The sequence below is a fragment of the Asterias rubens genome, chromosome 8 (genome assembly GCF_902459465.1).
Source record: "Asterias rubens chromosome 8, eAstRub1.3, whole genome shotgun sequence".
NCBI lineage: Eukaryota > Metazoa > Echinodermata > Asteroidea > Forcipulatida > Asteriidae > Asterias > Asterias rubens.
The window spans coordinates 16,219,660-16,235,697 of NC_047069.1; the positions used below are offsets into that span (position 1 = coordinate 16,219,660).

Sequence of the window (16,038 nt, forward strand, 5' to 3'; positions counted from 1 at the left end):
GTAATATCCTGTTAACCGCCGGAACAGTAATGCACTCTGGGAAAATTGAGCCGTAGTTTCAAGATGGCGGCGCCCACTGTGTCAGTTTCGCAAGGAGGCGTAGTGAAGGTAAGCATGATCATTTGGTATCTGTTCTTGATTAAAGTAATTGTGCATGTTGAACATTACTTCGTTTGAAAAAGGACGTGACGGTGAAAATTTACATGCACACATCACAGTGCAGGCTGCAGTATTTATGGTGGCTAGAGTGTGATCTCATTCATGTCATTGACATTGGCATGATTGGGGAAGGAGGAAGTGACACTTATAATAGTGACAGCTGTTTCTTGTTTGTTTTTGTTTCTGGGGTGCGGTTAGCATAGCCAGTAGTTAGCTGTTGTTGTTTTGTTGGATAACTTCCCGTATGGCGCCACCACTTTTGGCAACAACACAGTCAACATATCCTATCATTTAAACCACACCGTGACCCTGTGCCCTACTTCTAAATTTGGTTGACTTGTGTTTTTGGGGGTCTTAAAAAAATTTATTGCGCTTTTTCAACTTTTTCAAAAATTTATTGCGTATTCATTGGGCTATTTAAAGTTGTGCTTTAATTTAAGTTTGCTAGAACTAGAAAGAAGTAGCACATCCACATCGCCCTATCCAACTTGGCCATGCCCTTCTCGTTGGCTGGGATGCCATATTGCTCATGAGACGCAGTTCTATAAACCTGAAGTTATAAAGCAAGCATATGAATCCCCATGATCACATTTTTAATTTTATGTATTCCACTCCCACTTGTGTTAAACTAAGTTACTAGTTCAAATAAATGTGCTCAATAGTTAATAATGAGTGAGTAGTTCAACACACATTTTTATGATTTTAGTATGTCATGTTTTATCAATCAGTATTGGTCAATGTCAGATGTCAAATTTGATTTTATAATTTTTTTTCATTATATTTATTTTTTTTATTTTTTTTATAGCCACTTAATCGTCTTCTTCAAGATCCATCAAAGCAGTCCATTGGATTCCTATTGGGGACAGTCAAGGAGGGACTGACAACCATTCTTCAGTGCTCGGCTATTGATAACAATTTTCCAGACAATGGTGATAGGATAGGACCAGCAGAAACAAACATTCAACTGAAATCACTGCAACGTCAACTTCCTGTTGGTAAGTTGGTTAATTCCAAAATAACCATTTTTAGGCTATTAACTACAACAAAAAAATTCTGGTAATAAAACCAAGGATGCCTCATTATATAAGTTAACTTAATAATCACTGCAGCTCACAAGATGCTGAGGAAACCCGTAAACAAGGGTGCTTGTGAACCAGATACATCAGGATTAACCTCTACTCTCCCCTTATGAGCGTTCCAGGCTCTTTTATGAACTGCCAACCCTAGTTCTTACCATATTTTATGGAACTTACAGAGCTATCAATATCATATTCGAAGGCTATAGCAATCGTGGTTACATACCATGTATCTTGACCAAGGACACTAGTGTCACGACCAGAACTTGATCCCACACTCTGCAGATCAGAAACACCAGGCAGATCTTGAGTCATGAGCTCTTAGCTGTTCACCCGTGACACGCCACTAGACTCTTTATTGCAAGTCAACTTTACCATTAGTCAATTAAAGCTAAATGAAATTAACAAATGTAACTTCTGATAATTAACAAGTTTTAACCCAATTTGTTGTTTCTCTTTTAAAGGACTCAGTGTGATTGGACTTTATTTTGTGTCAGATGATGAACCATCCAACTCAAACACTGCCTCTAAAGATTCTCACCAAATAATAGATGAAGCAGTGAAGGTGAATATTATAGATTGTGAATTAATAGCTCGGGCCTGGAATTACATCTTTGATGAAGCAAGGTCATTTTTATTGTGCATTTTAAAGGCACACGCTGCCTTGGATCGGTCGTGTTGGTGTTTGAATAGCGTTTGTAACCATTTGTTATAAAATGCATATGGGTAGAAAGATGTTGTAAAAGTAGAATACAATGATCCACACAAACATGCCTCGAAATTGCACGGTTTTCTTTTTACCTCGTCGATTAACACGGTAGGCCATTTATGGGAGTCAGTTTTTTAGTTTGCAAAGTACAAGGAAAACCATGCAATTTCGAGGCAAATTTGTGTGGATCATTGTGTTCTACTTTTAAAACATCTTTCCAACCATGCATTTTATAACAAATGGTTATAAACGCTTTATGTAGACCAACTCGTCCAATCCAAGGCAACGTGTTCCTATAAGGTACTTCACTCGTTAACAAAATAAAGTTCATAGGAAGGTTTTGAAGGAGAACCAAGACCAAGACTAGGGCTGGCAACAAAGGCCATGTCCTCTGTGCACTCAGTGCAATTTTACAGGCATACTGGCTGGAGACTGGGTGAATGATCAAACAGTAACCACAAGAGCAATTGTCTTGGTGAATGTTATTATTGGTTTTGGTTGAACAAAGAAAACTTGACTGGAGTGGCACAATAAGTAATTACTCAAAATAATCGTTAGCATAAAAACTTACTTGGTAACAAGCAATGGAGAGCTGTTGATAGTATAAAACATTGTGAGAAATGGCTCCCTCTGGAGTAACGTAGTTTACAAGAAAGAAGTACTTTTCCACTGAAATACTTAAATTCGATTTTGAGGCCACAGAATTAGATTCTGAGGTCCCGAAATCAAGCATCTGAAAGCACACAACTCCGTGTGACAAAAGTCTTTTTTCTTGTTTTATTATCTTGCAACTTCGACAACCAATTGAGTTTAAATTTTCACAGGTTTGTAATGTTGTGCATATGTTGAGATACAATAAGTGAGAAGGCTGCTGGTCTTGGACAATTACCAAAGTTGTCCGGTGTCTTTAAAACCTGCAACCTCCCGATTAAAGTGCTGAGGCTCTGCCAACTGAGCTATGTAGCCCAATGTTGAAGGTTGCCCTGCCAGGGCTGTATGCTTCGTTTTTGAAAGGGCAAGGGCACCAAGGCATTTTCTTCTTGGTAAAGGGCACCCTATGATGAAATTGTAAATTTGTACTGGAGCATTTCAATGGCATCAAGGCAATAACCAGGGGACACGGAGGCAATCACCTCCGTTGCCTCCATGAAGTATCAGGCCTGCCCTGCTTTATCAATATCTTTCCTCATGGCCTACGGGTGCAAGTTACTAGCCATATATAACAATCTATTAACTTGTCTTATTTTTCACAGACTACCTTGGGCATGGAAAGTTTGATTATTGCTCATATCCACAATGAAGATTCGGCTTTAACTGAAGATCATTTCTATCTCTACAATGTGAACTCTTCCAAAGCTGCACAATGTGATGTGAAGATTGCCAGCGACTCTGCAACGCAGGAAATGGACTTGATTACATTTAGAGTGCAGGCAAACTTGGACTTAAACATCACTTACTATAATGATCATGGTAAATGTAATCAGCTATTTTTATGATTTTTGGGGGTTGAACAAAGAATCGACTACATGTAGAGTGGGATTCGAACCAACCCGATTAACGTGCCGGTGCGCTACCAACTGAGCTATCTAGCCCTATATTGGCGGTCCCCCTATTTTGTCAATACTTTTGTTCGGGGTGCCAGTAAGAAGCCATCAACCGTTACAACCGTGCAACTGAGTAGCCAGGGGTCACACACAAATTACAATACAACCTGGAAAGCGGCATAAAATATGGAGACCGCCAATATAGGGCTAGAGAGCTCATTGGGAGAGCGCCGGCACGTTAATCCGGAGGTTGTTGGTTCAAATCCCACTCCAGTAAATTCTTTGTTCAACCTAGAAAAATCATTCAAAAGTTTACCCAGTCAGTTTCCCTTGTGGTTTATTTTGACAGCTAATTTTTACATTGAGTTGCTGTGAAATAAAAATCCTTTATTTGTTAATTTTAAGGAGATGCTGCAAGGTCAAATTCAGTTTTGTGATGCACTCATTTTCCAACAGATAATAGTACTTATGAAATTAAAAGTGTCCAACCTCACCCTAACATGGTCTAACACGCCATTTTATTTGATAATCTTTTAGACCAAACTTTTAAACAAACTGGTTTGGTACACACCTAAAAGGAATTCATGAACAAACTGAAACATTCTCTGCAAAAATATGTATTGTACAAACCATATATTTAATGAGTAGGGTAGATGGCCTTAGCTTTCGATCCAAACCGGACCTTCTTCAGAGGCATATACAAGTACAAACAAATACATATCCATTTATAGAAAAAGAGAGGAGAGGGATTAAGGGAAGTATCCAGAAAAAAAGCGTGAAAATTATAGCCAATCAAAGTTTCTATTTTAGAAACAATTAGTGGCTATGAACCAATAGGAGTAAAGTGGTGAGGACAAAGGATGTTCCGTATGAAAGGATGGCTTACTGGACCATAAAAGTGGTAAATGCCTTGTATGCATAACAATATATTGATATTTGACTTCATCAAACATTTATTTGGAGAAAAAAAAAATTTGAAGGGTATAAAACACTGCCATTTTATACAATTTTTCAGAGGTAAGAGACTTTCCCATTTTCCCCCATTTACATAAGGACTCTAACAACTGGAAATTAAGTTGACCAAAAACTTCAATTTACATCAGAGACCCTCTTTGAAAAAGTGTTGGATGATGTGCTAATTGTTTTTTCTATATTTGTCACCTTGGATTTTATCTTCACAAATGTAGCCGTTTGTAATACTTTATCTATTAATTTTGGTTTTTACCCATACACCGATGTGTGTTAGCACTGTATACTCAGTACTTTCCCGAGTCCTGTGAAAAAATATCACAGGCATCGGGTGGGATTCAAACCTACGACCCTTGCAATTCTAGAGCAGTGTCTTACCAACTAGACTACCGCGGTTGCCCGGCAGTTAGAGGCAGTTCGAATCCTATGTTTTGGCAGCGGGTACCGCAACGATATAATAGATGTTAAATTTGCATCGGGGATAAAGAATATTAATTTTGTTTTTTTACCCATACACCAAGGTGTGTTAGCACTGTATACTCAGTACTTTCCCGAGTCCTGTGAAAAAATATCATGGGGATGTTACTCGGGTGGGATTCGAACCCATGACCCTTGCAATTCTAGAGCAGTGTCTTACCAACTAGACTACCGAGGTTGCCCGGCAGCTAGAGGCAGTTCGAATCCTATGTTTTGGCAGCGGGTACCGCAACGATATAATAGATGTTAAATTTGCATCGGGGATAAAGAATATTAATTTTGGTTTTTACCCATACACCGATGTGTAATACTTTATCTGTTTATCTTCCTTTCTACATTAAAATTGCAACAACATTTTAAGGATTTGTCCCATCTTGCTGACCATTTTACATCTCTTTTAACAAATGTGACACTTTTTATTTTTCTAGGAGTGCAAGAATCTTTAACTCAGAAGTTCAACAGTCTCAACAACAAGGTCCAATCATTTACAACCTTGTATCATGTCCAAAAGAGCAACGTTCTGATTGGTCAGAGCGACAGTGACATCACACTAGGGCCCCTGAACAGGGATAGTGAAGCAGACGATATAAGTCAGCATATCAAAGAGGAGGACGATGGATTTAGTACACTACCAGTCAAAGGAGGGAAAAAACCTAAAAGGGACAACAAGAATTCTAATCAGGTTGGATATACTTGTCTCTTTAAAACCGTTTTCAAACTGAACCTTTTGTCCCATGGAATACAGCCCAGGGGAGGCCACAGGAATAGTATGTTGCACTAACTGGTTGAATTTTGTTTTCTTGTTGTACTTGAACAAGGCATTTATAGAAGGGGCATTCCTGATGTTGATGGGGATAGAGTTCAAAAGGGACCAGAGAAGGAGAGATTTGGAACCTGTAGAAATAGACAGTATTTGCTGTTTTAAGTTGACTGATTGGGTTTTATTTGCTTGTACTTGAACAAGGTTGTAGATGTGCAGGTGTTGTTTAGACTCAGCATTGATGAAGACAAAGAAGATTCACTTGGATTGGTTCCTGTTTTACATTATCAATTATGTGAGTTGACTTTAGGCTTCTTCCGTTTTCTAGTGCAGCTTCATAATTGGAGATAGCCGCATTGCCAGATACACAGGTGCAAACCCTTTCTCTTTACGATCAGTCTGTACTGGGGTCTTTTTACGTGCCTTGATAGTTTTTATAACAACACACGGGACCTACAGCTTTACGTCCCAATGGCAATGGTTAAGTGTCTTGCTTAATGACTCAAGTGTCACGACCAGGACTCAAACCCACACTCTGCTGATCAGATATTGCTAAGCTTGAGTTCGGTGCTCTAATCCACTTAGCCAGGACACTTCCACTTCCACTTTAATAACAACAATACTAACAACTTGTCCTTATTCAGCGCATTTTACAATAACTGAATCAGTGCGCTTTACTCTAGTGCTTCACATCAGTTATGTCATTATACAGCCCTGAGCCGCCATAGTTCTCCAAAGGCTTTTTTATACACAATATCAACCCCTTCCCTCGCAGCTACCAGTTTATACCCCTGGGTGAAGAGAAGCAATTATAGTAAATCATCTTGCCCAAGGACCAGTCAAGTGTCATGACCAGGATCCAAACCCATGTTAGGCCTCTGTTAAAGTTGCTGACTGGTTTTTCAGATTCTAAATCAATGTAAAGTTTATTTATTAAGTTTGTCAAAAAGTAATATGAATATGAACTAATGGTCTATAATACTTATGTGAGTTAGTTTTGATTACATATAAAAATCACAAACAAAATTCAAAAGATGTTGTGGTTGCTCTACATTCCTTTTTGATGATTAACAAAAGTGCTGTACTGAATTTCTTTTTTTCTATCACATAGTTGATGATGGTTGTAAACGTTCCAGTCTGAGGCTTCCCATTGATGTTCCGGTAATGGTTCATAAAAACACACCAACTAAAGCCCTAGGGAAGATCTTCGCTGATGCAATTTGCCGCCAACTACGTGCAATGGAACAATGCTTGAAGGAGTATTATAAGGTACAATAGTATAATATTGTATAATAGATGTAAAATTTGCATCCGGAAAAAGAAAATTAATCTTCGTTTTACCCTTGCACCGATGTGTGTTAGAACCCTATGCTCAGTACTTTTCCGAGATCTGGGAAAGAAATCACAGGCATATTACTCGGGTGGGATTCGAACCTGCGACCTTTGCAATTCTAGAGCAGTGTCTTACAAACTAGACCACCACAACTTGCTAACACACACCGGTGCTCGGTGCAAGGGTAAAACCAAAATTAATAATGTACAAGTAGTTGGTGCTCCTGCAAGAGAGTCTTATTATGGTCATTTCTGTATATTTGCATAGTTCTGAAGATTGTGTTTACCAAATGTGTAGAAAGCTTTTCTGAGTGATTTTTGAGGGCTCTGAGCTTTGAAATTCCAAACAAGTTTCCACAAAACAAGGCATTGCTCAATGTCTCATGTTTGTATCATTTTTATGTCTCATTGATATTTGTTGCTTTTTATTTTCAGGAAATTGGTTTGAGTTTCCCAAGGCCGTACCACTTTAAGTTGCCTCACGTTCCGTATCTCTTGACCATTGTTTATCCAGTAGACTTGCCAGACGATAAACTAGGTAAGTTCACTGTACTCTGAATAAAGTACCATGTCTCACGAGGCACAGTTCGAGGCAATCTCTAAGGATGGGACGTACAGCCGTTGGTCCCATGTGTTGTGTAACGCATGTAAAAGAACCCAGTGCACTTATCGAAAAGAGAAGGGGTTCACCCCGGTGTTCCTGGCTGTTGCTGCTTAATGCGCCGTAGCACCTTGTAAACCCTTATAAGGTTCTAACTAATTGGGTTTCAGAATTCATCACTGCAATAACCTATCTTTCTGAAAGTTTGTGTATACTCAGCGCCTTGAGTATCTTGTTTGGTAGATACGTGCGCTATATTAGACTTTGATACTATTATTATTATTATAAGGAGAGAATCCATTCACATTTCAATGTTCACATTCTGTTCTCAGGGATCACAAGACATTGTTCTTAGTAGAATGACTCTTGAGCTACCAAAGTGGTCCTGTAGCATGCACTGCAGTTGGTTGGCTCCATGCAAAGTTCCCTCCTGTGATGAGGCCCTTATATTTAGCAAGCCCGTTGCCAGTATTTTTTCATGATTTTAAAATATAAAGTATCTCTGTTCATTCTGATTTACATATTGTTTGCGTCTTGCTTTTAATTTTGGAGTGAGCGAAGACAAAAGTACTTGTGTAGGATTTTTCTGTTGGTAACGTTACCTAAATTTAAATAATTTCTTTATTACAGAAACCAAGAGGAGAGAGCTCCACAGTCAATTCCTTCTTCCATTGGACAGGCCGATATTCAGGAGAGCTAATGCGTATTCATATCCTGGGAGCGGGAAAGACGGTGGTTATCTTATCAATACACACATTGGTCTGGCACCCTCGGGAGGTAGGTCTTATCTAGGCCCAATGTCATAGAGCTGGGTAGGAATTGAAATTTTGCACGGTGACTCAGAAATGAATGACCATAATAACTTACTTTTTAAGAAGCACTGCAGCTGTTGATAGTATACAAACATTGAGTGGCTCAGAGTGGAATGGGAGGAATTTTACCGAGCGATAGTATTCCTTCCATTCCACGAATTAAAGTCACTTAATATTTGTTTTATATAAATGCAAACAGATCGTTGTCATTTGATGTATTTTAAAAGTATAACATGATGAAAAATCACAAAAATTACTGGTTCGGAACTGCCGCGTAGCGACGACAATGCACAAATTTAATAGCAATCGGATCACAACCTTTTGCACAGGTGCTCCTTTGTTTTAGCAGTGGGGCGGCGACGCTGTACTGCTCAAAAACATTGGGAACAAGGATGATCCTAACTGTTGAATGGGAAATGCTTTTCCCCATGGGCGAATAGGTCTTTTTGATCGCCGGTGCGGATGGGAGTAATAGTGAATGTCACGTAAAGGATCTGTATGTCAGTTATATAATATAAACTATTTTGAGAAAGTATTCCCTTGAAAGTGATATGGTTCTTAGGTAAGACTTTTCACCTCAAAACATTTGAATCTGAGAATGAATAGTTTGATATTATGTATGTGAAAATACTTTAGTAGTTCTTTTGCTGTTTGTCAGTAAGTAGACACAGTATTCGGCTTTTAGTGGAAGTAGGTCAGATCTCCTGACGATGACTACAGCAAGCTAGTCGAAACATTGAGACCAATTCAAGAACTCACTCCGCGGTAGTGCAGTTAATTATGTTCCTATAAGCTAAAGTAGTAGTCCCAGCCAAGTCTCTACACCTTTCGCCCAGGTAGTAGTTAATAACAAGCAGGACAGTTCTTTCCAGAACTGAGAAATCTCCCGAACATCCGATAAGTCTACTCCGCGGTAGTAGAATAAAGAAAGACAGTTCTCTAAAGAACAAACTCTACCTGGCAAGTAGATACACATATAGTGTTACCGCAAATCAAATATGTATTGATACCTCACCTTGCAATGCCTCAAATCCTATATAGGTCAGATCTTGCAGTCATTTACGGCCACTATGGGCATATTGGTACGTGCCTTTTTCGGCCACTATGATCTCCAAAGGGCTTAATCTTTACATTTTGGCCTGGTTTGATACTTAGTTACAAAATATTCTGTTTTGTTTTGAAACGTTTTTTGTTTATAGTTGAGAACGGTCACCCATCCCTCGTTCAAGGGAGCTACACGTACCACCACTACATGCAAGACCACTTCAACGATGATAAATGGGGATGTGCGTACCGTTCCCTCCAGACACTAAGCTCATGGTTCAGGCATCAAGGCTACACCCAGACCCCTGTACCAACCCATCGAGAGATTCAACAGGCTTTGGTGGATGTTGGGGATAAGAAATCTTCATTTGTTGGATCGAAGCAGTGGATCGGATCATTTGAAGTCAGCACGGTGTTGAATCAACTGTTTGGGGTGTGTAGAATTTGAAACTTGGGAGTAAAATAAGATGAGGTTTGCGGTAACACCACGTGTAAATCTCTTTTGAATAGTGTTGGTTCTGAAAGGAACTGATGGTTGACAACTCAATGTTTGGGTTGGTATGCTCTGATCATCTTCAGGACAAGGGGTTGTTAGGGGCATGTTGATTTACATTGGTTTACCATTTCGAGTTGATATTTCAAATAAATGTGTACATGTTTTTAATAAAAGGTCAAAACTGTGGGAGTAAACAAAAGCCCCTTTGATATGAGCCGTCTATGATTATGAATTGCACAAATCAAGAGTTTGTGACTCAGTAAACTAGACGGCATTAATTAATCTAGTCATTGTGAAATCATCGGTTAGTTTGGTAGGATTCGAACCCACAAATTTGTGATTGCAAGTCCTGCTGTCTTACCACTGGACCATGGGGACCAGTTAGTTGACTATTTACTCACTGATCTCTCAAAACAATGTGGGACTAGAACCCCTTCTATTGGCCGCTATCACTGAGGTTAAAAAAATACAGGTGTGTACACGCCGCGCAAGTCTCGGTCAATGATAGGTCTTGGTTTAATAATAATAATTGTAATAGTGAACATTTCTAGTGCGCCATGTCTGTCAATGATGCCACTCTTGCCGTAAAAACAAGACCTCTCCTATACACACAAAGACAACCAAAGTTCGAAAGCTATGGTTTTCAAAATAGATATGTATTGAGATGTGTCTTGAATTGGGAACAAATATCTGCCTGTGTGAGTTGAAGTAGGACGCTGTTCCAAAAAGATGGCCCGGCATGTGAAATGCAATGATCACCCCAGGAGTGCCAGCAACCTTTGACCTCAGTGGGGGCGCTGTTTAAGCTAGTGACGTTAGATGCAAGGGGTCTGCAGCCAATTTCACGAAACGCTAGGAATAATCCTATCTCGAGTTGGGACGAGTAAAAGAGTAACCCATCCTAAGTTAGGATGGGTTCAATGCGTCCTAACGTCTTCGGATACGGAACTTAACTCGTCCTAAGTCCTAAGATTAATCCAAGTTAGGAAGAGTTAGGTGAAATCGACGGCTGAAGGCACAAACCCAGCATTCACTTTACAAAATTCATGACAAGCCATTATAATTTTGCAGGTCACATGTAAACTGATGTATGTGAGTTCAGGAGCAGACATGGCAGAGAAAGGAAGGGAGTTATCAATCCATTTCCAGACACAAGGCACACCTGTCATGATAGGTAAGAGGATTCTACATCAACAATGTCTTTAAGAATAATTGGAAGTATTTAACTTTCAGCTCTTATACTGTATTTAATTGCTTCTCTCCACCAAGGGGTAAATGGGTAAAACTGTGAGGGTAGAGACGGTTCTTGTGATTGATTTAGCCGAGTAGCGCATACTATTGTTGCACAGGCTGTATACTCCCCAGAGAGCTGAGATGGTTCAAGGAATGAATTAAGGCCCAATGACCAGGGGTAATAATGTTGGAAGCACTTTGAGACACCACTTTGGTGTGTAAAGCGCTAAATAACAACCGGTTATTAGTATTATTAAAAGCGATTTCTTGATCTCATTGTGGTTTTCTGATTTTCAGGAGGCGGTGTGTTGGCTCATACCATCCTTGGTGTCGACTTCAGTGAGTCTTCTGGGGCTGTCAAGTTTCTTATTTTAGATCCGCATTTCACCGGCAGTGAAGACTTGAAAGTCATTCAAGACAAGGTTAGTTTCATCTTAGATTTGAAAAACAAACTGAATTTGAGCAATGAGCAATTATTTGACCACAAAGGCAATGCTGAAAAAGAAAAGTTGGGCTTTCAAGTTGCTTTTAAACATTCTAAAGGTATCAGCCAATCAAAGTGCTGCTGGTAGCCTTGCACACTGCGAAACGCACCTCCTAAAAATGCTCCTAAGAGTGACTACCAAACGTATACATCCCCTTGTATTGAATGATTGTGTTATTTTTTCAACAGGGTTGGTGTGGATGGAAAGGAGTTGACTTCTGGGACCAGACTGCATACTATAACATGTGCTTGCCTCAAAGATCGAACGAGATTTGATTTGTCTGGACGGCGCCTCAGTCAGACTTGAGTTTTTATTTCCGAGACACTCTCACAATGTCTAGTTTATTTAGACTTAAGGTAGTGTTATAGATTGGTTATTGTCAATGTAATGCTGATTTATATGCAAAGTTATGCAAAATTACAATGCAATCATTTAGTGAGGTGACTGCGAATACCAACTGTATCTTTGGCCGCAGCATTTGAGAAAAAACTCCAACCCTCAAATCTGAGAAATCTGAGACACGATTCATGCATGAATTCCTTTGTCAGATTCTAATGTTTTGGAGTGAAAAAAATTATGCATAACCACTTTTTGAAGGGAATCTTTTTCTGAAATTAATTGATACTATCAACAGCAGTAGGTGGCTTCTTAATAATCCAGTTTTTACGGCCATTAATAAGGGGATAAAACGGCCATTAATTGCTGGTAATACCAATCTATGACTCTTCCTTTAAAGACACTGGACACTATTGGTAATTGTCAAAGACCAGTCTTCTCTAATGATGTATCTCAACATATGCATAAAATAACAAAGCTGTGAAAATTTGAACTCAATATTGGTTGATGAAGTTGCGAGTTAATAATGGAAGAAAAAACACCCTTGTCGCATGAAGTTGTGTGCTCTCAGATGCTTGATTTCGGGACCTCAAAATCTAATTTTGATGTCTTGAAATCAAATTTAAACTTTTTAGTGGAAAATTACTTCTTTCTCAAAAACTACCTTACTTTTTTATGCTAACAATTAATTTGAGTAATTACCTATAGTGTCCAGTCAGTACTTTTAAATAGAATATCAATAAAGGCCAAAAAACATTGGACAGATGTAGAAGGAACAAATTTTAACTTGCCATCAGTATAATCTTATTAACTCAAAATCAAGAAAATTGGTTTGTTATTTGAGAGGGTGGTCACAGAGATTGTGATACGTAAGCCAAAAAGAATGCCAATTAAATGAGCAGAAATGTGCAGGATACCAGTCAACAATTGTACACTTGACATGGTAGCTTGGGTGATAACCTTATTCTGGTAAGCAATTTTTTTCGTGCTAAGCTACTTTTTGTGCTTAAGAAGCTCTATGAAATTGGGGCCCGTTTGTAAAAGTATGTAGATTCTTGTCTGATAAATAATATTCAAACTTAGACTAAAAATTGTCTTAAGGCGTGTTGCAGAATATACTGTATAGCCTTTTTATTTGCAAAGTAACCATTTTCTGCTAAGCCACGTATCTCTGTGCTTAGCAAGATGTGCTAATATAGGCATTATGATATTGGGTTCCGCACTCAAAGGAACGTTACAGAATTGGTAAGAAACAAAAATCGTGAAGATCACAGATTTACATAAAACTTACACGGTCTAATGATGATAGTAGAAAACACCCCTTTAAATATTGCTGTCTGAAATGTCATATTTTATGAGAAATAAATAATTTAAATTCTCATTTGGAGTTTATCGCTCAGTGAGCGTTTTATTTATTTTTATTTTGGCATCGATGCAATGCAAAACTTGTAATCGGTTTTTCACTATTCTCTCGTGACCCAGATGGCCGATCGATCTCAAACTTCTACAGGTTTGTCAGTTTATGTATATGGTGGATTACATCAAGTGCTTAACACTGCCAGCAACTGTTTTGTTAGCAAAACCCAATTCGGTAATGTTCCTTTAAGACTGACAAATAAAGCCTCAAAACCAACAACTCATTTTTTACATGTTACAGTTTTGTTGAAATGTTTATTTCATAATTACAAGTTGATGCCTACATACATGAGATAGTATAGATATTTAATCGTCTATAAAACCTCCTTCTTCACATACACTGGGATAAATACCTTCAAACACTCTCCACTAATTTGTTAAGATGATCTTCCCAACAAGGGAACTCGACACAGCTCCCAAAAGGGAATATAACTGCCAAGCTGGCAACAGCCAATCTCTCTCACCCAAACATTGGTTTTATGTCTATGATTATGAATTGCACAAATCAAAATATTGTGATTCAGTAACTAGACGACAATACTCATGGCTAGTCATTTTGAAATCTGTGGTTAGCCTAGCCGGTTTCGAACCCACAACCTTGTGATTGGAAGTCGTGCTGTCTAACCACTTGAACACATTGAAGGTTTCATCAGTGGAATCAAAGAAAAAATTACTTTACAAAAAATGTTTTACTTTTTACACAGATGCTTCACCAAATCAAATACTGATTGAATCCTTCGGCTGAATTAAAATAAAATAATAAAAGAGGTTTGATTTTTATGTGATCTGGGTAGCTCTCTCTCCCTATTAAATACATAAATTTCAAATGGGTTAATTTCTAGGGCCCGATATTACAAAGCAATAAATACATCGTAAGACAAATTGTCAGTATCACCATAGTGATTTGTATTGTGACATGACACTTTACTACGATTGATTTGCAGTTAAGATCAATCTTAGGTCTTTATGAAATCAGACCCAGCTAAAAAAATCTAAACTGATCCAATTCACCTGCACCCAAACTACCACAGATTTCTGCACTTATGGCGCTTTGTAAAGTGTGTGATTTTTGGGCTGCAGGTTGAAGATGAGATTTGACATTAATGTAAACTTTCTTGAAAATGACCTGCAGGCATGAATTTCTCGTTGTTTACAGACCTAAAACCTCCTAGTTGTTACAATTCAGGAGGTTTACACACTCGACACATCAACAGAAATACAAAGCAACTGGTTGGGACACAATGTGGACAATTTCTTGCTCCTTTTGGTAACCGTTTCACTTCTTCCATGAAAACTTGGAAGGCTCAAAAGATTTTGTAACAAAATCCTGAAATCAGAACACATTCTGAGAAATCACATGCCTGGCAAGTGCAGTATTCTGTGCTAAGCTGAAAATGGGCCCATGCAATAATCTCTTGCACATTTGGGAGTCAAGTCCCTAGATGGTATATGTAGTGTAATTTGACTCCCAAAATGGCAGGCAGTGCGGGCAGTAGCCGCAGGTGAAGTTGGTGCAATGGATCACTTAAAAGTATTGAGAAAAACTGAAGGCAACAAATGCATTAATTCCACACAATGTAGTCATTTAGAATTGAGATAAAGCGTTAATGGTTACTAGCTTTGCAAGTTAAGAAACCATGCTTCATAGACTACTTCGAAATTTCTTGGTATGTGTGCGTCAGCCATGGATTGAGTACGGCTGGACTATTTTGTGACAAATTAGGTCGCTAAATAGACTAGCATGCACCCTGACCCACGGCTACAAACACATTCGCGCCGAGTATTTGCCAAGAAGTCTATGTTGACAGACAAATAGATGAAAGTCTTAAGTTTGCTAAAATATGAAAGCATGAGGAAAAAACAAGTCTCAAATAAAGTATGTCGCTTAAATTTAACAAAAACTGTAGTTCAACCCAAACTTATTTATTATTTACCCAGTCAGTTTCCCTTGTGGTTTATTACTTGAAATTTGATATAAATTTGATATAAAAAAGTCCCATCCCTTAAGTCCCATCCCTGGCTGCTGCTTCCCAGTTTGTATCGTAAACTTGAGTGGGTCATCCCTGACAACATGGCAGTTAACAGTTGTATAGCTTCTGCCTGGCACTACCAACAAAGGTATTGACAAAATAGGGAGACCACCACCATGTAGAACTACTCAGTTGGTTGAGCGCCAGCACTTTAACCCAGAGGTGATTGGTTAAAATCCCAGTTTTAGTCAATTTGTCTTTGTTAAACCCCAATTTTTATACATTTAAACTGAATTTTAAATTGGATTTCTCCATCATGATGTTCAAACAAAACTGTGGCAGTATCAAAAGCAGTAACTGCAGCTTGGAGACGAAACAAAAACAGAAAACAAAATCAGTAATCAAGCAAAGCAGTAAAAAAAACTTTAAAATGACTAGAACAAAATTTATGCAGTGATTTACACAATCACAATGCTTACAAGAGATGCTACACAAACTTTTACAGATTCCCTTTTCATATACACTGTACCCAGTGTGGCGGTTTCAGTCTTCCGCCGTGTTCAGTTTTCCGGGTGACGTAGCCGGACATTTCACCACGTTGTTGGAACGGTTTAAGCTT

At 38.6% G+C, this 16,038-nt stretch overlaps 1 protein-coding gene across 1 annotated transcript; it reads left to right on the top strand.

Annotated features, from left to right (window-relative positions):
• Nucleotides 1–54: 54 nt before the first annotated feature.
• LOC117293960 (ufm1-specific protease 2-like) lies at nt 55–12,496 on the top strand. The gene is made up of 13 exons (XM_033776471.1): nt 55–108; nt 965–1,154; nt 1,700–1,800; nt 3,198–3,414; nt 5,363–5,616; nt 5,899–5,989; nt 6,806–6,963; nt 7,462–7,564; nt 8,258–8,404; nt 9,639–9,916; nt 11,051–11,153; nt 11,510–11,634; nt 11,886–12,496. Exons 1-13 carry the CDS (start codon nt 64–66, stop codon nt 11,970–11,972), a joined length of 1,899 nt encoding a protein of 632 aa, XP_033632362.1. The 5' UTR covers nt 55–63; the 3' UTR covers nt 11,973–12,496.
• The last annotated feature ends 3,542 nt before the right edge of the window (nt 12,497–16,038 follow it).

Coding starts and splice junctions, on each gene's coding strand:
- LOC117293960 (XM_033776471.1), top strand. CDS start 64: ATGGCGGCGCCCACTGTGTCAGTTTCGCAAGGAGGCGTAGTGAAG. Junction 109..964: donor CGCAAGGAGGCGTAGTGAAG/GTAAGCATGATC, acceptor TTTTTTTTATAG/CCACTTAATCGTCTTCTTCA. Junction 1,155..1,699: donor GCAACGTCAACTTCCTGTTG/GTAAGTTGGTTA, acceptor TCTCTTTTAAAG/GACTCAGTGTGATTGGACTT.